Raw genomic sequence first — 26,539 nt, 5'->3', positions numbered from 1 at the left:
GAGAACATTAAACAGGCACAAAATTAGAGCACAGGGTATTATTTTATACCTTAATTTTCTCAAAAGATTTTGCTTTCTCATTTTTTATGATGGGGAATTCACCTGTGAGAGATGATGTCACATCCTGTCTACCTGCACCTTAAAATCTTTTGACTGACATTTCTACTTAATTAGCAAGTTGCTAGCTTCAGAAAGCTTTCTACTAAAGACACATTGGTAAAATCTTAACTATTGTGAGGAGTATAAAGTACACAATCTCCCTAATAGTCATATAAAGAATAAATACAGTACTGTGCCTGGCGAAACTAGAAATCTACTGCTTGGGCTGAATAGTAGTAACTCTCTCCCATATGCACACACAGAGTTAGTTTTACAGGGATCAATTTAGATTAGATACCACATCAGGTGCATCTACAAAAAAGTCATGTGAGCCACTTAGAATTAAATATCTTTTTTTGCAGAGGTTTGTGATAAGCAGTGCTAGAATTCAGATGCTAAATGATGTAGGTTTCTTCTGAATTAATTTTTTTGTCTGAGGAATTTCTTCAAATAGTTACAGAAATAACACAAAATCATGCACTGATTGGAAAAGCAACTATTACCGAGCTGGAACAGAATTTTTCCAAAAATGTGGAAGATAACTGAAAGAAGTTTGAAAGGCACTTTTCTTTGTATCTGTAAACAATAGGTACAAGCAGAAACATAAATTACCTAATGAGGCAATCACTGTAGTTCTCCAGATAGCTGATTTTTGAATGGTTTCGTTTGACGCAAATAGGGAAAGTTAATTATAAAACCTAATTAAGTGAATTTGTACATTTCTGCATGTTGTGACATTCCGGACATAATAGAGAATCCAAATTCTCTAGAATTCTGCTAGATTGGAACTGAAGCAGAAGGATGTGGAGTTCAACCCATAAAGCTAGAACACCAGCAGGACTAGAGAGCTTCCTGCAACTTGACAGCAGCAGAGATGATGCTTCAGATCTCTGAAAATGCGTGTCTTTCTGGATATTAATTGAACACACCTAAACAGTCAGGTTGTTTAAAAATATTTGATCTGTCAAACAATTCCTGGTCTGCTGCTAAAGAGAAATCACATCCTGTTTCAGTCTTCACTTCATTGGCCTTCTTCAGCCTCTTCTCATAAAATACCAGCTCCGTATTCATGTGGTTGTTCTGGCTCAGATTTAAGTTTATTTTCATTTCTCCATTCTTGAAAAATGCAGGCCAGATTTATATGCAGCATTATACTGCATACAATCCTCAGGAGTTGACCTATATCTGCTGGAAAGTTCTCTACTAATAGATCTTAAAGTCGTCTTTACCCTTTCCAAGGCTTATCTGTTGCTTGTTTCTTCCATTCCTGAACAATCTGACCTTGCAGATCTCAGATCCTTGGGACAGGTATTCTTGCAAATGTTCAGTTGATCCAGTTGTGGCTCTCATGAAGTACTCTTTTATATTGCTGGATGCCACTGCTAATGCATATGTGTCTTGCAGCTGTCTGTATTTGAATTTGCCTAGAATTTTTCAGCCATCCAATTTTACATCTAGATTTTCTCATACTAAAAACACTCAAGTGCTGAAGTGTTAAGACAGAAGCATCCACAGAGGGCTGTTAAGGCCAGGTTTTGTTACCACATATTAGGCTTTCTTCCCCCATTTTCTCCAGCTGTTACCCTTCTTTGTAATTTAACTAATTTAAATCAACTAGTTAATTATCTCTTTGGTAGAAATAATAATAATAATTAAAAATCTAACATTTTCTAAAATATTTTTTTGACATTTAGTTATCACATGTTTAAATTTAAAGAAATAGCACAAAAATAAATGTCCTTGATATTTAATGTCAACTTGAATCCCTTTCACTTGGTCTTTGGTTGATGTAGACATACCTTTATTAGCTTTAAAACACGTGGAAAACATATTTCAGCTTTCTGTGTACAGGCCTTATTGGAAAGCAAATGGGCAGCACTGAAGCAAGGAGAATGAGCAGTACCATACCAGTTGATTCAGTCGACTGGTCACAACAAATACAGCTCAGAATATGGAACTTTTGATCCATGAAGATAAATTTCAAAATATTATTAATGAAATAATTTTGAGTCACAGCTATGCTCAGAGAAAAGTGCATGCAAATATTTTATAAGATTTAAAAAAGACACTGAGGAAAATGTTTTGAATTTGGGATTTCTTAGTGCTAATGTTGGTGTTATGGAAAATAAACGAGAAAAACCAGAAATGCTGGAATAAAGCCAAGTGTTTTGTTAGAAATGTTAGGTTTTCTCGTTATGAGAAGTTAGCTTGATTACTGAGTAGAACATCCTGGAGGACAGGCTTAAAGCCAAGTTAGCCATCCATCCATGTTAGTTACCTGCAGGAGTGATGTCAGAGTTGGCTCCAGGGACACTCCAGCTGGTGTTCTCCAAGCGAAATACTTGGACATGTCAGCAATCTGAGTGCATCTTGCAGATACACTTTCCTGTCCTGAAGGTAGGGTCAACATGCTCTGATAACAACAAGCAGAGGAGGTGAGCCAGGGAAAAGTTGTTTGAGATGAAGGTTGTGCTGTCTGTGGCTTCCCCCAGTTCTTCCAAAACTGGAGTTACTGTGTGATTCTCATGTCAGGCACCCAGAAACCTGCAGATCTGGGGCATCTTTGCTAGCACAAAGGTTGGGCATATTCTTCTGGGTCTCAGAAGCAGCTTAAAATTCAGAATGCTCCCAGGAGCGCTCTACTGGGTACAACAACTGCTATGTCTTGCAAATCTGATCTAGAGTGAGAAGGAGGAGGATTTCTGTGGTATGCAAGATTATATATGCCTAATATAAAATTTTGGACAGGCAAGAGACAGGTTTATTGACTGACTCTGGGTGAGGGAAGAAGGGAAAAGAAAAGGGTGATGGTAGATATTATGGAATACTTAATCTGTTTTTAAACTACCAAATTTAGGGCTGACTATGGTGGTGCTAGGTTGACAGCTGGACTAGATGATCTTGAAGGTCTCTTCCAAATTTGATGGTTCTGTGATTCTGTAATCATAAAGAAGTGAATAAGGCTGTCTTTGATCATGGATCAAAAATTTTTAGAAAATACTAAATAATCCACTTTAAGTTATCTTAAATATATTAAAATATTAATATGGGCTTTTCAGGAACTGATCCTGTCATAGAACTTTAATTACCTTCTTTGACAGGGGATGTGGTCTCTGCCGCTGGATTGCAGAGACAGTGCTCCTGCCGTGGGGCAGCCTGTCACACGGGTGACTTGGTGTTGCCTCCTGTGCTTTACAATACCCACCTCCAGGAGCCATGTAAACTCAAAAAACCCCTTCACGCTCAGGAAAGAAATGTCTAGTTTTCTACCATTTGTGTGAATTCAGCAGTTTGAGGAGCATAAAGTTGTTGTTCCATGGGGATCAGACCACACATCTGCAAGCTATAACAGGGAGGATTAGAGGAGTGAGCAGAAAATGGGTTCTCTCCCTTTGGTAGCAGAAAGACATTAGATCTGTTAAGCCATAGTAGGAACTTGGTTACTTAAAAAATAGCGAGGCAGTGAATGTGATCTTCCTTCTAAGACTTTTGGTGTTGCCATACTTACTTTCACATAAAGTTTATAGAGTGTGGATACATCTTTATTTTTCATCAGATGACCCCATGACAAGTTGAGAAGAAATTGTTGTCAAAGAGTAGCTGTGAATGGTTTGAGGTTAAACTGAAATACTGATGCAGGTCCCTGAGGCAAATGTCTCTGCAGAACCCCACATCCTAGTTCTGTTCAGTGTCTTCATTAATTATCTGAGCAATAAATTTTTTAAAAACAAGTAAGCTGGCATTAACTGGGGCTTACAGGTCTTTGAGAAGAGAGAGTCAAAATGCAGTGCTGGTTTGTCCTGGCAAATTGAAGAAATAATTAGAAAAAATATTGTGAAATTTGGCACTGAAAAGCAAAGAGTGCCAGAGCTGAGGAGAAATTTAAAGCATAAGTGCAAATAGCTAGTTAGTCAGCACTGTGACAGGAAAGATGAGAGTGTTACATTATTAACTGAAGTTCAGCTTTCATTGTGCAATGTGTTGACATCCATAAAAGTTGCAGGTAAATAATCCAGTTTTTATATCTGTATATCATGGGTGCATTGCTGTGACCAGATTTGACCACCATACTTGGGAACCATGGAACAGTCATTTGGAAACTCCAGATGAACTTCAGAACAGAGAGGACTGAGAGAGAACATTGTATCTGTCTTCTGATATGAAAAGAAGTCATTAAAAAGAGGATAGTTTTGAGTTGTTCCCATGGAGACTGGGGCAGGTTTTCACAGTGGTAGCATTTTTCCCCCTTTGTTTATTTACTGAAGTTTGCATCAGGCAAGAGGCAGTGTGTGACATGATCAAGGAGAAGACAATGTGGTGGTTCATCAGCCCTTAATGTTGTATAAAACTTCAGTGGCAGTGGTGGTTTACTTGTGCACAACTAATGGTTTAGCTATGCAAATGGCTTTTCCGCAGACAAAGAACAGTGCTTGGTGATTTGTTGAACTCTTCAGCTTAGTCAAGAGACTTAATTTAGTAACTGAGACTTAGGGAGGAATGTTCTTAATTCACTGACGTACTTAATTTAAATGTGTTTGTTTCCTAAGAGGGAATTATAACATAATAATTAAACCTTTTGTGATAAAGTCAGTTTGCAAGGCTTACAATAACAGGGAATGTTAACCTTGAAAAAGTTTCAAGATTTTATTACTGTAAAGTAAATAAAGGAAAAATTCAAACAATACTTGAAGTTAACATTAGGGGAGTGCATGAAATCATATTTCAAAGAATTTTTTTTTAATGTAGCTTCCTGCATAGTAGCCCTGAAACCACTCTATTTGGTATTATAGGTCAGTATAGAAGAGGCCCAGCTAGAGTGGTTTAGTGACTGAGGAAAGCCCTCCTCATGTATCAGTTTCTGAACAAATACGGTTTTTTGCAAGAACTGATATTTCAAAGGATTATTTACATCAGTAGACAAGCCATGCATTTGCTGAAAATAGATTATTTCTATGTTTTGCTACTTACTGCAATAGATTGTATGCTGACTTCTTATTAGAAAATATATTTAAAAGACCTTGCATTAGTATCCATCTAAAGTATAAATTAGCTGTACTGCATCAATAAAACCATAGCTGGAAAACTAAACTCAAAATCTTTCATGCAAGAAAAAAAATGTTCTATATTCCTTTCTCTGAAACAGGAGCTTTTATTACATACATTATTTGTCAAGAATATGATACATATTTCTTTCTGCATACTTGGCTGTTGGCTTTTGTCTTGATAATGAAATACATACACACATGCTCTGAATGTATCTTGACAGTGGAGTGAACTTCATTATTCCACAGAGATGTGAAGATCTATTGTGAGAATATTGGCTTGCTTGCATAGTGTTCATCATGTGGATGCCATTGCTCATGGCAATAGGAGCTTGTGGAGGATGATATTATTCATTTGGAGTTTTGCCTGGCACCCATTGTTATTATTAGCACACAGCAAATAATGTGGTGATATTGAAGAACTACCAGGATTGCATGCATGGATCTTTTGCTCACATCTACTGTGTACTTTCAGAGTTGTTCAAGTGACCAAAACAAAAACAGGAAGACTTGTTTCTTAATTTTCTTCTTAGTCATCACTTCAGATGGCACCTGTCTGTAATGAGGGTCTGTGTCCTGCAGCAGTTGTCTTTAAAAGCTGAGCCCCAAACAGATGTTGCATCTCTTGCATCAATTGGTCTCCGATTTAATAAATCCCACAGAAAGTAACATCAAGTCTCAAGGTGAATCTCTCCCCCGTGATGCAGGAAGAGGAAGGTTGCTTTTTGTGTTGCTTCTACATGGGGAGTTGGAGTAGTGAGTTTTCTCCTTGGAAAACACAGGTGTATGAAACACTCCCAGATTAATGGGAAGGTATTGGTAGAGACAGGGTGATGTATGGAGGAAGAAAAGCACTAATACAGAGCATGCTGTGTCAGATTTGCTTGAAGCTGTTCTTCCTGCTCTGGAAAGAGAAGCAATGAAGACAAAATGCTGACCTCTGTGAAGCTCATTCTTCTTCTAAGAAAATGTACTTAGTCTTTCTTTCTTGCCATTACTCTCTGTCAAGAAATCGTATCTTCCAGGTAGAGCAGGTTTTGGCCTCCAGGAATAGTTGCACCTTCAAGTGATGGAAAGATGTTGTCAGGAATCCACTTCACCTGACCCCAAAACACAGTTTAGTTGTGACTATATTGCTTTTCTGCCTCCATTCAGAGATTAAGCCTCATCACTAAGCAGCAAACTCAGTTGTGAATGGGGTTCCTTTAGCAATACTTGAAAGCAGATTTTTTTTCCCTTTGGCCTGTTTGCTTTCCCACTTGCTCCTAATAATAATTGTTAACAGAATAGCATCTTCTGTAATTACTGTTGAAGCATGGTTCTGCTTTTAAAGTATAGTTATGAAGAGAAAATATTTGTAGTGTTCTGTTTCATTTTATTTTTATTTATAGGCATAGCATTTAGAAGAATAGCATCCTGTGTATAGCTTGAGAAGAAAACCTTTAAAAGCAATTCTATCAATGCTAATAGCTTCAGTCTTTGACCTGCAGTTCTGCAGTTTGTGATGTACTTATTTGTGTTTTGCAATTTGTATTTAATTGCATGTCTCAAGAAGGCCCATGCATAACATTCTTCCTTTAAATCTCTCATTAGTTTTATTTTCTTGCCAGCAGAATATGGGTGAATGCTACAGCAACTGCTTTACAACTGTAACTCTTCTCCCTTATTACTGGTAATGACAGCTGACAATTTACTGTGTGTATTAAGTTAGGTTCTGTGTTGCTGTGTAACTGAAATTTTTAGCAACATATTTTCACAAACATAGAACTGACCTAATTACTGTTTTTCTCTATAGTTTCTATGGGCTCTCTTCTGCTAGCTGGAGATGAGTGGTTTGAAAATGTATTCTCAAGCAAAGTATTCAGATTTATTAGCATGTGGGTTATGGCACCATAGCTCTCATTTCTATTTAGCTGGTAGTGACAAATTATTTTTACTTACAAAAGTATGGGAAGAACTACCCTAAGTGGCAGGAGTAAAACCTGCTGGTGAGATCTATGCTCCCCAGCTCACACCAGCTGCAATCAGAAGCATCCCCTGAGAGTTCCCTCCTTTCAGGGGAGTTGGCAAAGTTACCCAAGTGGAGAGTTGGGGAACAAGCTAGAACAAGGTCACAGCCAAGTATTCAGGGAACTCAGATCAAGAGTTCAAAAAGAAAGGAGATTGTAATGACAGTGTAGACACAAGCAGTCCTCTCCTCAAAGAATCCTCAGAGGATTTCTGTCCTTTCGAAGCATACAGATTTTATTCAGTTAACATAATCCGTGCTGACCCTGGCCAACAAATAACATATTATAATCTCAAAGATTAAAGGTAGATTACTTCAGCACAAACAGCGGTGATGTAAGTACCTGGAGAGATAAAGTGATGTCCCATGGCAAGAAGTTTTTGTGCAGGTGGAGCAGTTTGACTCCTTTGGGGAAACAGGTGATTTAAGGCATGAAGCCCACTGATGCACTGACACCAAGCTGGGGTAACAGCAGCACCTCAACATTTCACTGAGATTCAGTTCACACTCCTGAGGATAGCCTCCATGTTTGAGGCCAAGAAGCTGGGGAAAACTGAGAAACATCTCGGTGTGGACTCAGAGCCTTAAAGCAAACACTGAGAGTCCTCTTTGAATCTGCGTTTGAAGTATTTCTCAGAGGAGATAAGAAACCCATTGAATCAGAAGCACTGAGCACTCTTTGTGTAGTCTGTAAAATGATAACAGTATTACCAATTCCCTCCAATGAATATCATCTACTTAATGAGACTATCTGTCAGTAACCATCTACGTGATATAGAGCCCATTTGTTTCTGGTGGTGAATGTGGCCATGATGGAGGAGATCAAATAAAATGAGAGTTTCAGTGGGGCCAGTAGCTGCCATTTCTGGCAAAGATTATTCTGATTATTTGTTATTAAGGATTTGCTTTTTCTCTTGTGATTTTTTTTTGTATTGGTTTTTTTTGTGGTTGTTTTTTTGTAACCACTTAACAATAAAGCCTTTATAGGTCAGTTACAAGAGTCCTTATTACTGTCCAGTTTACCTTCCTGCCAGTTCAGGATTTGATACACCATTTTTTTGTGCTTTCTAATTTAATTATGAAGTGATAGGACTATCACCAGCAAATTTCTGTAAATGATTCAGAGACTACTACTTGCCCCAGATTTCTCCAACTCTTCAGATGTTTCTTAAAATAACCATAGTACTTATTTTTTCCGTATAGTATTAGTCTAGATAAATGCGAAAGAATAATTTTTCCTAAAAGCAAATTCAGACAGGAGTCTTGGCATTTGAGTTAATGCAGTTGCAGTGTGTATATGTTATTGTTTTCAGTTGTCAGTTTTTTCTTGCAGTATCTTCATTATAGTTACATACAGGTTAGGGTGACCCCTCCTGATCCATGTGTTATTACATGGCAGGCAGTAAGATGGTGCTGGCACAACAGTAGCTGGGTTGTGTGAGCCTCTGAATCTAGAGGAATAAAGCCTGCAAGGCAGCTTCAGTCTCTGTTGGTGAGTCACCAAAAAGCCAGCTGTGTACCCAGTCCAGCCCAATCCTGCATGAGTCAGGATTACTCCTGGGGATCTCCCCTTGTCCTGCTTTTGAACTACTCCCAAAGGTTCCCTTCTGCATGCTGTTATCAGAAACGTATCTTGTACAACTTCCAGCTAGATGAAATTTTAGTGTGCGACTCCTGGTGTGAGGGAGGTTGGCTGTCTCACTGGTGGAGTTACTTTTCTCTGTGTGAGCACTTACACTTCATAGGGATTCTTGTTTCCAACTCTGAGACCAGTATGGTTTGCTCAGCAGAGTTTCCACTATGGCCTGTACAAATTAGCAGAACTCTATGACAAATTCATTATCCTTATTTGCCTTCAAGGTCAGGTCCAGAGTTCACATACACAGCTTAATTACACAGCTTAATTTCACTGCAATTGATAATGAACCAGGAAGGTTCATTTCTCTGGTTTTCCACAGCCTTGCTTGTCCATCTTTACAACGTCACATTAAAAGCAGATGTTGTTATGGGACAATCAAGTGCTCAGACTCATCAGTTTTCAACTGCTTTATCCTTCACTGAGAAGTACTTTCCAGTGTTTTTTCTATCAGTTCCCTTTTTGGAAAACTGCTTTCACTGCTTCAAAGTTTTTACAAGAAAATATTGTTGTGCCTCTGGTGCAGACTAGGACAAATCTAATTTTGTTGTAGTAAAGTGCCTACCTCCCCATTACCCTCCATAATATGGTAACGTAGCAAATTATAGAGCTTTAATAAATGGCAATGATGCATCTAGGAGCACATTTCCTGAATACCTTTGGCTGCATATTTGCCTCTTCAGACATAATTTTTTTTGCCTTCTTAAAACTTAGTGACAATGTCCTTGAAACCTTTGACCACTGTCAAATGGATGACCTACTTTTCGTAATAATGGTTAAGCTAGTCAGGCTTCAGTCTCCCTCTCTGTCAGCTTGGAATCATTTCAGGCTCCTGCATTAATCCACAAGGACAGACATAAATGAAATATTAAAATTACCTTTTGTCCCCATTTCCTGCCTGCATTTGAAGCAATGTGTGTGCATAAGGGTAGAGTGGGGCAGTTGCTGACAGTACTACTGAAGAAATGATCAAAGGAATAACATTCATCCACATCCTCAGCTCCATGGCAGATCACAGCCATATCATTAACTGTGTGTCTCATCCACTTAGCCTGGTGTGAGAGCTCTGTCTGCTTGAGTCAGAGTTGCCAGGGGCAGTTTGTGGGACCCTGAAAAAAGCCAATTCCATCAGCTTGCAAGGCAGCAGTATTTTTAGAGACTTTGCAAAAAAACGAGGAGCAGGTTATTGTAACTATACTTCCCAACTCAGAAATGTTCTGGAAATGGACTTCACTAACTATTTAGTCTGATCTGGTGTGTGAACAGAGGCATGAACAAAAAACAAAACCCACTAGAACACCAGGTGCCATTTCCTTGCAGTGCTTCGATACGAACTCTTCTCATTTGCCCACCTAAATCATTTAGTGTTGGACAAACAAAGCTTCAGCCTGAAATACTGCAGGAAATCCAGAACAAGCAAAGGCTTCTCTTTTGTGTGAAGTTGATGGTGGTGTTTGTAGAATAGGCTGAGTTGGAAGGGACCCATTAGGAGCATAAAGTTCCAACTCCTGGCCCTGCACAGAACATCCCAAGGATCACACCATGTGCCTGACAGCATTGTCCAAAGGCTTCTTGAACTCAGGCATGCTTGGTGCTGTGGCCACTACCCTAGGGAGCCTTTTCCAGTGCTCAACCACCCTCTGGGTGAAAACCTTTTTCCTGATATCTAAACTAAACCTCCCCTGACACAGCTTCATGCCGATTCCCTAATGCTTGTGAGGTTGTGATAGAGTTACTGTGCAATCGGGATGGATAATCTAAAGATATGCATCTGGCCTTGTTCCTTATTTGAAAACAGAAGATTAATCTCAAATGACATGTCCATTTACCTGAGTGTTATTTTCCATTTATATGGATTTCCTTCTTAGCTTGAACAGATTTTTCCTGTTTAAAAGATGTACACTCAGGTTACAGTATTGGCATTGTCTTAAAGTCCCAGTTTCATGTTTCATAATAACCCAGAGGGAAAGGATGATTATAGAAAGTTTATTGTGCCTTCATAACCAAAATAACTGGATTTTCATAAGAACCAGAAACAGAGTGACTTGTTAGATTGTGTAAAATACTACTTATCTATTTGAATCTTGACCTTGGTTAAAATCTAGACAAGCTGATACACACTATATATATACTTTTTAAAATAAAAAGAAAAATTATTTTTGGTGTTTATTTTTGAATGGGCTTCAAACTAAAGCTTAACAAAAGCCAGGAAGGCTAAAGTAAGTTCCTATTTTAGGGACAGTTGGTAGTATTTTGCCTCCAATCAATCTTTATTTCTACATTTAATTTTCAAAGATTACATTTTCCAGGGACAATCCTGAATGCAGATGATATCCATCAATATGGAAAGGAACTGCAATGACAGAGTTGTTTCAAACTGTGTTCAGAAGTTTTTGTTTTCTCCAGCAGTTCTTACTTTGTACTAATAGGCTGAAGGTTTTTTTTTTGCTGCTGTTGAACTCCATATGTCCAAGATCCGTCCCTCCTCATGACATGAATGTGTCTCAGCTGAAGTGCTGCTCTCACCTCTGCTTTCTTGCTTTTACAGCACCCAAGCTGCAGTCTTGTGAGACTGCTCATGTATTGGATTTGTCCCTTTAGTATGACGTGCAGCTGTTCTTCTGCTCTTTCATTTAACTTCCTGAACACCTTTGCATGCGGGGCATTTCCAGAATATTTCATTTACTTTTTGCATCAGGATGCTCATGTCTGCTGACCTTAGTTTGAGTGCTGTAGATCTCCTCTAACAATAATTCAGATAGATTTCCCTTGGATTATGAGTGGTAATTATGAGAAGGGGAAGTCTTATCTTCAGAGTCTTTCATCTCTACCCAACTCACCTCTTCTACAGCTTCATTAACTTTCTAAATATGAGAGGAAAGGCTAAATGGGCCTTAGCATCACCACCCTCATAAGGGCTCATCACTCTTTTACAATACAATTTTTTCACTGAAGTTTATCAATGTGGTAAGAAAAATAAGCATGTGTGATGAAATCACAGTGGAAACTTTTATAAACTGAGCATCAATTGATTTTAGAGCTTTCTTTGTAACTGAGTCTCCACAGCTTTCTGGCTCACCGTTTGAAGGGGTTTTATCTTAATATTTCCCAAACAAAAGTCTACTTTAAAAATGAAATGTGATTATAAAGACACTTGGGAGTTAATTTTAAATAATACAACTTGGCTGCTACATATTTCAGCGCAATGATAACTTGAACTGGTAGTTTACATAAAAACTAAACCAGATGCTTTTTTCTTTCTCTTTCATACTTGTAAGAATATTTAGTTTAATGCAAAAAAAATTGCATTTTTAAGCTTCAAGTGAATGAGATGTGTATAATCCCACTTACACAAGTTGCATGTAATGAAACTAACTGGTCATAATCTCTAACAAAATTCATTACATAAGAATAGAATTACTTATCAAAACTTTCTGAACTCTGCTGGTCATGAAAAATTTGCCACATTTGGCATCAAAATGAGGTCTTGTTGCAGTTTTAGTAGAGAGACTGTTGATTATGCAGAGATGCAGGCTGCAAAAGTAAAAATAGATTGGCTTTGCTCTCCATCCTGCATAATAGTGCTTTCTGCACTGGGAAGTAATGGAGAGTCAGGAAAAGCTTGTGTGACTTTTTCACAGCCTGTCACAAGCATCTGCGATCACTGGTGGGTACTGCTGGGTACATACCCACTCTTCTTCCACCTTAGCATTTCACTTGTTTGAATTGTCCAGGAAAGATTTTGGTTAAAGTTAAAACGCAGTGGAACTCTGCTAAATCTGAATGCAACTCTGCTCTGAGAAAGGGAATTATTTTGTTGTCAACATTGAATAAAATTTGAATGGAACTGCTTGCTTAAAAAGCAAGGCATTTATTATTGCAAAGTTAGTCATCTTATGCTAGCCTAAGTGTGAGTGGTCCCTTAGACTTCAGAATTTGCTTTTGGGAAAAAAAAGAGGAGAACATTTAGCATGAGTGAAATTTTAATGCTGTGCCTCTTAAAGGACTGACGGTTCACAATTTAATTATCACTCATACTGTAGTTGACCAGATGCCATTGAGTAGAAAAGTATGAATCATACATGCATATACACAGGTATTTATTGTAGGTAAGATGGAGACAGTGTGCAACTATGTTAAATTTATCAATGTATGACTAATTTTGCAAACAACTCATTAGAAAGATATAACGAAGGAAAATTAACATAAGAACATCCCAACTGTTTAAGAATGACAGTAAAATTATACAGTGATTTAATGAGAGAATACAGATTACTGAAACCAACTGAATATACAGAAGGAGTCTGGACAGTGGGATACAGCTCTACAAATTTGAATTTGTGTGAGAATAAGTTCAGTTTGCTTTGTGAAAATTTCTGGTGTCCACTACTGTAAGTAGTTGGGACTTAGGGGTTACAGACATTAACTGGACAAATATCAGCTGGCAAATTACAGTGTACTGTGGTGATAACTTTGAATGTTCAGTGAACGTAACTGGGTGGAGGCAGCTTTTATGGGAGCAAACCAACTTCAAAATAGGCTTTTTCCTTACATAGTTGATCTGATATATATTGTGAGATACTGCTTCTAGACTCTAGGGAGATAATGGTTTCAAAACCACTGTGATTATTTGGTACGAACAGGGGCACAAATTCATGTAGAGTAGAAGTTTTTCAGAAAACTGGACACTTGAGGAAAAAAAGAAAGAGTAACTTCCTTAGGCTAATGTCACAGATACAGGTTTTACTTTCCAAATGTTGATGGTTTTATAAACCTGGAGATGACTCATGTTGTTAAAATGGATAAAAGATAAAAAATAAAACAATGTCTTGCAGAAATTTTAAATGTACAACAGTCCATACATTTTAATTATATGTGATTATAGAATTAAGTATATAAAATATTCCACTTTTTTTTTTACTTCTTGAGAAATTCAGTAAGTCTTATCCATATTCATTCCAGCTACATCAGCATGTTTTTCTATGCATAGTATGGAATCTGTCTTAATCTTCAGCTGGAGCAACATCTATGTTCACATTTTTGTCATTTATTTTATTAATATAAAATGTCATTTTATTTATTATATATTTCTTTATATGTTTATTTATTTATATTTATTAATATAAAATATAATTTCCTTGCCCTTTGCTTAATTCATCTTCATTTCAGTTTGTTTAATTTCTGCATCCACTTCATCCTAGTGGATAAGTCTGTCTCTTACATTACCCCTACACAGATTTTAATTTTTAGTTTTATTAGAACCTTTTATTATCTAGGATTAATATCAGTTTCTGCTGTTTGCTATCAGGAATCACTGCAGAGAGCACCTAGAGCAGTCACCAGTGAAACAAGGTGACTTGAATTTTTACCCTCTCCTGAGGTGCCTTCTTATGGTATCACTAGGGTGAAGGAACACTCTTCTTGTTTAACAAGACCTTGAATTTCACTATAAAAAGTGCAGAAGCCTAGCTCAAAGCTGCATTCAGGAGGTCAGCAGTCATTTCTGTGACTGCTGCTGTGCTAGCAGCAACATGGCCCCCTTCCTTCTTGTCCATTACATCCCTGTCTCCACAAGGTCAGCAGGATCTGGTCCTGATTCCTGTTGTGGGTTGGCATTAACCTCAGTGTTTATACCAGTGGGTTTGGCGCTGAAGATCAGTTTGTGTAATGTATCCTGCACAAGGTGGACTCCTCTTTCCAACATTCATCCTTTTCTGTTTAGGAGTTCAGCACAGAGCCTTTAATCAGTCTGGATTATACAGAGAGAGGCATAGTGCAATATGCCATTCAGTGTATAGGATTATAATGGCCAAATTTCAGCTGTTTCGGACAGGTGATTCCTATCAGTGTACCTACTGCACATGTACTTACTGCACAAGTGCTTTCCCATTTTCATTTCCCTCCTTTTCTTTCCATGTGCTTCAAAGCTTCTCTTCCCTTTTCACAAATCCTTTAGTTCCACTGTATATATCACTCTTGCAGTATGATTCCAAACCCTGCTATGCAGTTCACTTGTTTGCAATATACCACATTTGTTTCTAATGCAAGTAACTTGACAATTCTTTTAAGTCCACGTCATTTTTCTCTTACCTTGGAAATTCATAGGTGAGATTGTCTCTTTACTTCTGCATGTAAATTGCAAGCAGTTAAAAAATTCTTTACTGGCTACAGTTTGAGCTACTGCTACACTTCTTTTAGTGCACTTTTCTAATTTGTTTCTGAGCTGTCTTTTCACATTAAGCATTTGCCTACCTTTTTCTCAGTCTGTCTTTTTTTGCAAAACAATTTTCTCGGCTTCTTTTTTTTTTACACTCTCACTAAATCAAACTCGTTTTCTGTCTCAGCACAGCAATCTTTGACTGCTTGGGACATTTTTGGATCAGCTAGCTTTTACTTCCAATATTGTTCTTTTAGGTATTGTGAGTCTGTGCAATAGTTCTCATGTGAAAGGTTTTTACAGCTATTTTTAAATTCAGCAACCTTCCAGCTTCCCTGATGTTTGGGGAGTCTTTGTCCTTTTAAGTTTTAGACCAAGCATTTTACAGCTTCCCACTGTAATTACTTATGTAATATTATGGTCAGGTCTGATTGTTTAAGCATCTAAGTTGGACATTTCAAGGAAAAATTACTTCTACAAACATAGCTTTACATTTGTATACAGAAGTCATTAAATAAGAGATTAATTCCTTTCCTTTGGGCTCAGTGCTGGTCAGTGATCCCAATTAACTACATAAAGACTTCATATCAATCACGATTGCAAGACTGGACTCTTGTCTTCCTATTTTGGAGATAATTTAAGACCTGTTCAGCAGTAGCTACTTGTGGCATGGAGTGGAATACCCATACTGTGCCAACCAGTCACTTTTATACAGCTTATTACTCATCCCACTCCCATGAAAACCAAAGGGCCATCCTGTTTTTCCTCTCCATCGCTATTCCTGCAAAACAACAAATGTCAGAACATCTTGTGGAATATGAGTTAATGGGGCAATTACATTCAATTTCTTTCTTTCTTTCTTTTTTTTTTTTTTTTTTTTTAACTGAGGAAGCAGAGTTTGCTACTGTTCCAGTCATTAGGTAGTTTTGTTAGTTGTAATAAATGTTTTGTACTTTCACATATATTTAACAAGGGGTTTCTTTACTCAGTATTTATCACTGGAAAGATCTGTAGTTTCAAATATAATTTGTAAAGATTTGCCAATTATTTTGCAATTTTAAGTCTGATTTCTTTTATCTTCCATCTGATTCACCTGCATGGATTGCCTTTTTATAGGCCATTCACTATGTTGAGAGAAATGTTTAGGAAAGATATGGTATCTAAGAGAATTAGAGTGATCCTGCATTTTCCCAGGGATTTCTGGGACTAAATTTCTTCTACCAGTAGCAATTTAGTTATAAGCATTCTCCATGCAAGTCCATCTTTATGAAAGTACATTGTGTTTTGATTATTTAGAACCTGAAGTCACAAAGGACATGTTGTAATTAGATTTACTTCGGTAGGAATTGAAAATGTATTGTAGTAGTCAGAATCCCCAGGGGAAGGTTTCTAATAAAATCTCCATTGAATTTATTCATATGTGGAAATACAGTCAATATTTGAGATACGAAATGTCAGTAAAAGTAAAAAAGTATTAGCATTCAGTGTATGTTACAAACTGGCAAAGCCTTGCCAGTTTGAATATTTTTTTCACAAAGCTTTGTTTCACAAAGCTTCTATGTGCTTTTAAGAGTATAATCTCTTAAGGAAAATGCAATTATTCTGTTAGAGCTCCCTAGTCCTGAAAATGGGCAGTATAATTTTTTTTTTTTTTTAACTACCTTATGGAAGTGAAAGGAAAAATATCCATAATGCTTCTCATTACTGTGAATGCAAATGAGAGAATCATTTTCTATCATTCAGTCATGGGGATTCACTGGTCTCCTAATGGTAGCAGAGACTACTCATCTGTCTGCTTGCTATTTTATTGTCTCCACTGGCTTGGATAAAAGACAGCAACATAAACAAGTATTAAGGCAGAGAAAATGTGGCAGAATGTTCCATTAACGTGATGTCCTCTTAATAAACTTCTACCTTATGCATGGATTCATGAAATACCTACCAGTCCTGAGTTCACTGCCAAATCCTAAATTAGTGGCAAAGGGGGAAGTTTTTATTTTCCAGTCAGGTCTTCAGGGATGATCCTATTTGCTTCCATAGCCCCAAACAAACCGCCAATAGTAATTCAAAACAAAAATATCCCACAATGGAATAATTTTCCCTTGGGACTTCAGTGTTAGAAGGCACATGGCATAGGATCCAGTTTCATGTCTATTCTCTGGTAAGGAAGCATTGCCTGGAAGCCATCCAGGTCTCCAGGTCTTTTCTCTCTCTGATCAGCCATCAGCATGAATGTGTTCCTTCTAGCCTCTCGCTCTAAAACTCATAAGGCTGTATTGATTGAATTGCATAGTTGGCTTGGACTCTCTTCAGTCTGTTGTTTCCCTCCTCTTTGGTGTAGATTCCTCTGTATTCCCATTCCAATTTCAAGAAATCAGTGAGCAACATTTGAATCCTGAGAGCTGTCGATGTATTTACTGCACTAGAAACATGAGTTTCTTGGTAATGAAGAAAAGAAAGAGAAAATGCTTATTTTCCAGTACAAAATTCCTGCTTATAAATTTACAGTGCATTTTTCATCAATATTATCTAACACTAACTTTAAATATCTCATTTGTTTTCTATATTGTCTGTGAAAAAGCCTGAGTTAGTTTAAGTAAATTCCACATTTATTCATGGAATAAATGGAAACATGGGAAGCATAGCAAATTATTTGCCTATAAATTAAATTACCGCTGTGAGACACACATGAGGAGTTTTAAATGCTTAGAAAAGCAGATGTATAACTCCCAACAGCTACTCTGTAGCCATGTTCTGTCACCTTTCTGCCTTTCTCTCACCAGCACCTATGAGACTGAAATGAACTGAAAACTTTTGCTAACCTTCAGGTGCAAGTTACTTCACATGGAGTACTGAGATCATTAAGTATTTTGGCAGCTCTCCAGAGTCCCTTTTTTTCTCTGTTACATGGGTTTATTTAGCAATGAACAGAACTTTTACTTTTTTATTTTAAATATAAGGAGTTTTTGCATGACTGTCTATCATGCTCAAGATCCATCATATTGCCTATTTCTCATCTAGAGACCATTTGGGGGTGAATAAAGGTAAATGTTGTTTGGTTACACTACTGTTTGTCTATGCCTTCCACAGTTCAAAAAACTTTCACTCAAACACACGCAGAGGCACACGCACACGTGGTCCAAATATTGCCATTATTGTTTGTGTTGCTTTATTCATCCTTCAGGTCTCCTGTAATGGCTGGAGGTCTATTTGCTGTTAATCGGAAATGGTTCTGGGAGCTGGGAGGCTATGATCCAGGATTAGAAATATGGGGAGGAGAGCAGTATGAAATCTCCTTTAAGGTAAGTCATCAAGTCAGCTTGCAGAATACTTCCTTTCTGATGTTATCATGATGCTTTTATTCATACTGGCTTTGTCTTTTAACTAAAATTAATTTAACACAATGCTTTTTTTTTTGTTAGAAATTCCCAATAGTTTCACAAAGAATTATGCCATAAACATATGCTCCAGAAGCCGTACAAAAATCACACTGAGGGCAGTTCACTCCAAAAATGTGGTAGCTTGCCACCATCAAAGTCCTACCTTGTTCCTTTCATCAAGTCTTCTCCACTTACCTTCTCTGAGGTGCTGTGTTTACTTTATGCTCAAACATTGAGCATAAATAAACCAACAGAGAAGTATTACAGCAAAAAAAGAAAAGGGCAAAATTTTCTGCCCAAATCAACAAGTTTGATCCTATCCTGGGGATAGGATCCCATGGAGTCAGCTCAGGAAATGTGTGGAAATGGAAATGAGAAAGTCATGGGAAGAAAGACCCCTTTCAGTAGCAGCGGATCACTAGAGCTCAGCTGCTATGAGCTGACAAGCTGTTCAAAAGCAGATTTTTTTTTTATTAGTGCATTTAAATTATTGTAATGACATATGGGGAGTTTTCAAGTGCTCAGTACAACCAGCCATGGTATACCCTCATATCCTCTCTTAGACAGGTGTGCTCAAATCAGTTACATCTCGAAAGTCTTGTTACTTTCTGCAGGTAAAACAGGCATTTGTATTAGTTTCATGAGGACTAACATGTCTAATTTTGAAAACTAAGTTTATTTTGTTCCAGTATACCCAAAGACACAAGAACTTTGCCTCACAGTCTCTACATGCAAAGTTTTTCAATGACTTGATAGAATTTCATGACATAGATGAATTGAGTCAAACATATTTTAATGTAGTTTGGAACTGAAATTAGAATTCAAATTTAGCTTCAGGTACTTCCAAACTCTGTCAATTTAAAACTCTGTAAATAAATTCAGCATGTCAGCCATGACTAATATCATACATCTTGTTGAATCTGAGTTTCAACAGCAATTAAAACAACAGTGCTGAGACAAACTGTACAGTGTGAGCCAACACTGGGCTTCCAGGCTGTCTTTACAGGAGTTACCAAGAACAGCAAAATGTTTTGCATTAACCAGACCTACTCTCATATTTCTCCAAATCATTTTTATATCTCAACAAAATAAAACAAGAATGCAGGGAAAACCCAATAGCTAGACCATATATTTAGAATATATTGATTTACCTTCTGTTTTAGATTGTTTCAGAGGCAAATATAAGTAGTTGCTTGTAGCTGTCACCATGGTCTCTGAGCAGATCACCCATGATTTTATTATCCTATTTCAAATACTTCTTTTATTCATCATCACAAAGAATATAGTTGTAGTGCTCTCCAGACTTTGTATAGAAACCATGGTAACACAACTGGAAACTGAGATACCAGATTGTCCCAGTGGGTTTTGTTCAACGGACAGATTTTTTTTTGGAGGCATCTGTGTCACATTTGGTCTCATTTCAGTCATATCTCTGGATCCATCTCATTAGTATATAATGACCTTAGGATCCCTATCCTTCCTTACTAGTGTTAAAAGAAGAAAAAAAATAGTCTTTAATGATGATTGCCATTGGAAGAATTTAATAGATGTAAGTTTTAAAAAGAAAGCTGCTGTTTGGTTTGGAATAACAAAAAAGAAGAAAAATCATGGAGGTGGAAGGGAGAAACATTATGTCAGGGGTTTATTATGTCAGAATCACCACTATCAGCCTGGGAAGGGTTTCTGCTTCAACAGTTTTTACTGTAGCTATAGATTCAGTCTTAAAACTTATTTAAATGAGGACAAGTTAGCAAGACAGTTCAACTTACCAGATTTATTTGCAAAACTTGGTAAGATGGTGGACTTGCAAACTGTTACGAAGTCAGTGAAAAAGCCAAACAACCAGACTGGTTCTGTTTCTGTGGCTACTAGAGTGAATTTGAAAATACAATTTACTTTTTCTTAGAGTGTTACATCTATGACCTGTGGAATTGTTGTAGGATGAGTGTCGTGTGTCGATGCCATGTCTTACATTAATTTGCCTGGCAAATAATTGTTTGGAGTATCCTGCCACAAGAACATCTCTAACCACCAGATAGATAGCCATTTTCACACATTTCTTCTTTGATTCAACTAATTCTTAAGTATTTTGTAAAAATATGATTGGTTTTCATTAAGAAGTTGCAAAGAGAAGCTGATTCAAAATGTCCTATAATTGTGTGAAGTTCACATACAGAGGACTGTTTCAGACTGATCTTTAATCTCAGACAGACACAGTGTTCCTTTTATGTTCTTCATATTTCTTGTTTTTAACTGTGAGATTAATTTTCACAAGAGCTGCATTATAAGAGTAAATAAGTAAACAATCTATCTGCTGTAAGATAGAGACTGTGCTGATGACATGACCTTACTCATGTCAGATGGGAGATTCTTGTGGTTAATTCAAATACAGTGACGCAGTTATGAGGGATGAATGTCAGAGCAAAAGCCATCATATGCTTCCTGAAATGAAGTAGTGTGTGATTCGTCTTGAACTGGTTGCTCTACTCTGTGAGCTGGAGTGAGGAGTGTTTGCAGACCATTTCCCAGCCTCAGTGATGCATTTAAAATTCTATGGATTGACCTACAACTGTAACCATTCTGTTTAACATTTTAACAATATGTCCAGGTGCTATAGAATCCAGGTATGCTGTGGCACGTTGTTAATTAGCACTGCGAATGTTTTGCTGCAAAGGAAAGCTTTCAGGTATGTTCAGGAGATTTTTCACAAGTATGTGTGTCAAGTATCAAATATCAAGTTTACATGTTCCAATTCAGTGGTGGCAAATACAGAACCAGTTATTTGGAGAATTGCCCAGATGTTGTAATGAACTGGACTCCACAGAAACATTCACACATTTTGTTGGGAAAAGATCTCTTAACAATCAAGATCCTCTTAAAGAAAAACATCTCAACCAAAAGCTTCTGCATTTCTGTACCAGAGACATTCATAGTCATTTGCACAAGTCAAGCTACAGAAGTGTTTGCTACAAAGCAAATGAGACACCATAAATGCAAAGTGTGGCCTGTCATGGGGGGTGCGGAAGGCTCTTAGAAAAAGTTTATTTGAGTTTATTTATTTGAGTCATGAGGTGCAGAAAGGATTCCCTTGCTTTCTAAACTTCTTCTCAGAGAAGAGCCAGGGTGCAGGTGGATCCAGTCTTAGCCTCAGATTTTATCAACAATTTAAATTTAGGGAATTATAGATGTGTGAGCTCAAAGGAATTACTAATAATAGCCATATTGCTTTATGAGTTCAACACACTAAGGCAGAGTTCAAGGACCAATTAAAAATCGGATTACTAGGACAAGTGGAGGTTGAACTAGATTTAGGAAAGGTACTCAGAGTTGGGAAGCTTGGAGGGAAAGTGTCTGCTTTGATATTTGTCTCCAGCTGTTTCACTAGATATGACCTGGTGTGGCAGACACCAAACTCCTTTTTATGGGGGGGAGGTTGCATTATCTAATTGTACATTCAATAATACAGTATGGTTTATAATGTTTCTGTGACATTTGGAATTGTACCACAGCATGAAAAGGAGCTTCCTCAAACTTCAGATGTGTCTATTCCAGGTGCTGAGTGGTCAGGAACACACAGAGGCAGGTAAAAAAAAGAGTTACTGCTTTAAACTTTGCTTGACCTTTATTTCCACACCACAAAACCCAACATATTTCTCTTTTGTTCTCTTCTTACTTGCTAACATCACTGCAGAGGACAGCAGCAAGCATAGCACAGGGTGCCATTCTGATTAACCCGTGTTTCCAAATCAGAGCACACACATACACACACATTCAGTGGATGGTTTCACAGTCACAAACCATGTGCCAAAATGTGACGTCTTTATTAAATAGTTTCTTAGATTCATTTTTACATAGGAAAATGTGCAGGATTTTATTTTTTGGCAGCATCAGGATTATTGGGGGCTTTTTAATTAAGAAGACAAATGACATCTTGCTGACAATACGTGTGCTGGACTTGTGAAAGCTGGCAAAACACTGGATTAATAGCATCTCTTCTCAATATCAAGAGAAATCACTATTTATGAAATCCTAAATTTAAATTTCTTAGACAAGTACAGCTTATGTAGTAATCACTAAAACACAGAGTAGTGAAAGATACTAACTTCCTATGTTTCCCAAAGTTCTTCGTGGTGGGCTTGACCTTGGCTGTATGCCAAGTATCACAGCAAAGCTGCTCTATCACTCCTCTCCTCACCTGGACAGAGGAGAGAGAAAATATAACAAAAGGCTCATCAGTGAAGGTAAGGGCAGGGAGAGATCACTCACCAGTTACCATCACAGACAAAACTGACTTGATTTGGGGGAAAATTAATTTATTACCAATCAAATCAGAGTAGGGCAATGGAAAAATAAACCCAAATCTTAAAAGACCTCCTCCCCACCCCTCTCCTATTCTCAGGCTCAACTTCACCCCTTATTTTCTCTACCTCCTTGCCTTCAGGGGGATGGGGAATGGAGGCTGAAGTCAGTTCATCACATGATATCTCTGCTGCTCCTTCCTTCTCTGGGGAAAGACACACTCCTCCCCTGCTCCAGCATGCGGTCCTCCAGGAGCTGCCAGTGGATATTTGCTCCACCACAGAACTCCATGAGCTACAGGGGGACAGTTGCCTCACCATGGTCTGCAGTACAGGCTGCAAGGGAATCTCAGCTCCAGTACCTGGAGCACTCTCGCCCTCCTTCTGTGCTGACCTTGGTGTCTGCAGGACTGTAGGTCTCACATATTCTCACTCCTCTCTCTGGCTAAAATTGCACAGTAACTTTTCCCCTTCTTAAATCTGTTGTCCTGGAGGTGCTGTCACCGTCACCAATGGCCTTAGCCAGCAGTGGGTCCATGCTGAAGCCAACTGGCATTGGCTCTGTTGGACATGGGGAAAGCTTCTCACGGAAGCCACTCCTGTAGCCCTCCTGCTATCAAAACCTTGCCTCAAAAACCCAATACAATCCTTTGCAGTGGACATTCCTTAGGCATCGTAAGTCATACCTTAACAAAAATGCCAGTGGTGATCTGTCTTCTTGAAGCTAGTCACCTGTACCTAGAGTTGTTTTATCCTTATCCATGCCAACACATCTTCCAGATTCTCTTCATCCCTGTTTTCCAAAACACATCTCCAAGTTCATTAATCCCTTTCTTTATGACCATTATCATCATAATCATTATTCATTCCATCCACAGCTGTCAATCTTGGCAGGAGATAGGGAGTGGGGGAGCATTACCACTTGTCAATGCAGTTGTAATCTATATGAAGAACTGACAAGTGTGGAATATTGTGAGTTTTCTCAGGATTTTAGAGGTGCCGAGGAGAATTGTTGAAATACCCAGAGTCATCAGTTCCCAGTGTACGCAATACTATTTTAATATCCCTGACAGGAAATCCCACTGCACCTCCAGTAAGTGGTTTTGCAGCTTGTGAACCCATTGACTGTAAATTTGCAGTCAGTGATCCTACTTTTTTTTCAGTTAGCTGAACATTCTCACTACATACAAAAGTTCACAGGAAAATATTCTTCTTTCTCCTTTTCTACTACTGCCAAATCTGTTCTTTTGGCTTCTGTTTCAATAAGAGTGACTGAAAAATCCCAAAAGGTTTCTATATTCTTATTGTCTACAACTTTTTCAGCCCCATTGTTGTAATATGTTTCTCCTGTTTGTAGTCCATCCCTCTTGCACGAATGTGAAGAGCACCAAGCTGTCACCTTGGCATGAAATATGTTATATTCCTCTTCTACCAGTTTAATGCTTTGGTTTGGTTTTGTTTTTTCAGTTTCGCTTTTTCTGTCCATTTCAGTGTCCCTCACTGTAGTCTGTCTTGTTGCTCTCAGCAGCAGTATATTTCTCAATTAGTTTTGAAGCCTGATCCAACGTCCATTCCATACCATTTAAATCCCTTGCATAATTTGCTGTACGTTTATGTTCCTCTTCCACAGCGACACATCCTCCCCTGCTCAAAAATCATGAGTCTTTTGCTACAGTAATTATGATTATAGTGTAAGATATGGGTTGGAGTCTCAGTCTTGCATGCACAGTATTTATATTTTCCAGATAGTCTCCAGGTTGGATCACTCATAAACCAGAGAGATAAGGCAGCAGGAGAGGAAACCACAAGAGAAGGCAGAATTCAATTTTAAAGACAAAGATGTCTTTAAAAGTGATGTGAAAAGAGGACGATTCACCCAAAATCCCACAGGAGCTGTAGAACAAAGCCAAAAAATGCATCTGTGACATCTGAGCTCCAGTCAGGAACAAAACCACATAACCACAGCTTAATTTCTTTTAAAGCTTGTGTTAATGCCTGCCTTTTGCTTTCAACCATCCCTATAAAGTGTTTTGCAACATTCTGTTAGAAGGAGCTGTATAAAGATAAATTGTGAGATAGTATTTAGTTGACACATAAACTACTCTTCTTTTGATCTTTCCAAGCTGGAATTACATTATTTGGGTTTCATGTTCAGTTTTTATATGTCAGCTGCAGACCAGATTCATTGCTTTTGTAAGAAGGAGACATTAGCAATCCTGAGAATTTCATTGCTTCTGATATAATTTTGCCAAATGTCCCACACCACCTGAATTCCTTGCATGGTACACTGGAGATCTGTAATATTTAACACAGAAGTCATTCTCCAATTTCTTGCATTTAGCACATGTGACAGAAAAATGCACATTTTAAAGGCAAAGTTGCCAGAATTGATCTTCCCAGGAAAATAAAAAATTGCTTTTAATATCACTCTGAAACTGAAAGATAAACAGGAACAGCTGCTAAATGTCCTTCAAGGCAGCCCAAGATTCATTTCAATTACCCTGCACAGCATACCTCAGGTGCAGCACAGCATTTTCAGGTTTTATGTCTATCAAATATAAGCCTAACACTATGTTATTTCCTCCCACTTGTTATTGCCTCAGTATATCTCACTTTTTGGGGTTTTTTAAATGCCTTTTCTCCTTTTCTTTGTTTTCACTGCTATGCTACTGCTTTAGAGGAAACGCATTATATGTCTGCTTCAGCTCTCATTGCCTCAGTTAAAGTAATATATATATTATATTATGCCTGTATAGATTTTTTTTGTCTGTTTTCTTGTCTCTTAAATTTGTTCAGAGGTTGACATTTGAGTCAAACTGCTATGCTGCCCACTTTACAAAGGCTAAGGAGGCTTGATTAACCACTGTAATAACTTGTCTAGCCTTTGAAATGACACCTTCATTTAAAAAACAAATACTAAGCATAGGTCTTTATTTTCATTGGTGCAGTGGATTGTTTGAAGATAGCCATAGAGAGGAGATTCCCACTGAAAAAGGTACAAATGATGTAACATACAAATGAAGCATTGTTAGAAAGGTGAACAACATTATTTTAGCACTGTGATTTTTATGATATTTTACTGTGTTTATGCACATGTTTTCCAGTGAATTCCAGTGAGATGAAACAGGTAAAGATTTCAAGATTTATTTAAGAGGTGCATTTTACAAAATGGGTTTTTTTAAAGCAAATGATCTTCATGTCCACATGCCCTGACTACATGCAAGATTGCTCTGGATCGTAATGAGCTATTTTGGCATGGAGGCAGAGCATTCATTTGGGTCTCCATTCCCACCAGTAAATCTCCTCCCTGAGGACTGTGCTCACTAGGAGACCAGATGACATGTCCTCAACGCAGAAATAGGTACTGAAATACTCCTAATTTCATCAGTGTACAGACTTCCATTTGGTAGAGTGATACCCAGGACAGCTGTCTTTGCTATGCCATACTACTAACATGCAAAATTTGTCTTCTCTGGTGAGATGCTACTACATACCAGAAGCACCTACCCAGAGCTCCTGTGTTAATTCTGTGGTCGGAGGTAGTAAGGAGCAACTTCTACCTGACTGCACGAGTGTCCGTGGAACTTAAGGACAAGACCTCGCTTTTGCTGGTTTCAAGCCTTCCTTGAGCATTTACACTAGTGTATTTTGGTTTGTTAGAAATGCTTGGCATTTCTTTACCAGGTCTCAGCTGGATGCCATGGCTAACAGCTAAGGGCTAATACACAAATGAGCCATAAGAAGCAGCTACCTAAATCACTTTGCAATTCAAGTCTTCACTCTAACCCATTTTTCTCCATTCACAATATGAACAGCACGGTCAGTCTGAGGGGCTGAATTCCAGGACCGTGCAGATATATTATACCCACTGTAATACAAACAGACAAGCACAGTGAAAGAGGCCACAATCTTGCCCATT

At 37.9% G+C, this 26,539-nt stretch overlaps 1 protein-coding gene across 2 annotated transcripts in view; it reads left to right on the top strand.

The window, feature by feature from the left end:
• The window catches only part of GALNTL6 (polypeptide N-acetylgalactosaminyltransferase like 6), a 451,747-nt gene that overhangs the window by 381,406 nt on the left and 43,802 nt on the right, over positions 1-26,539 (top strand). For both annotated transcript variants that reach the window (XM_050338756.1, XM_050338755.1), the window contains one exon: positions 18,127-18,244. In XM_050338756.1, coding sequence (XP_050194713.1) covers positions 18,127-18,244 — 118 coding nt within the window. The remainder of the gene's footprint in view (positions 1-18,126; positions 18,245-26,539) is intronic.

This window comes from Myiozetetes cayanensis, unplaced genomic scaffold, assembly GCF_022539395.1.
Source record: "Myiozetetes cayanensis isolate MyiCay16 unplaced genomic scaffold, myiCay2020 scf7, whole genome shotgun sequence".
Classification (NCBI taxonomy): Eukaryota; Metazoa; Chordata; class Aves; order Passeriformes; family Tyrannidae; genus Myiozetetes; species Myiozetetes cayanensis.
The sequence above is the reverse complement of the archived record's forward strand: the minus strand, read 5'-3'. Positions and strand labels throughout refer to the sequence as shown.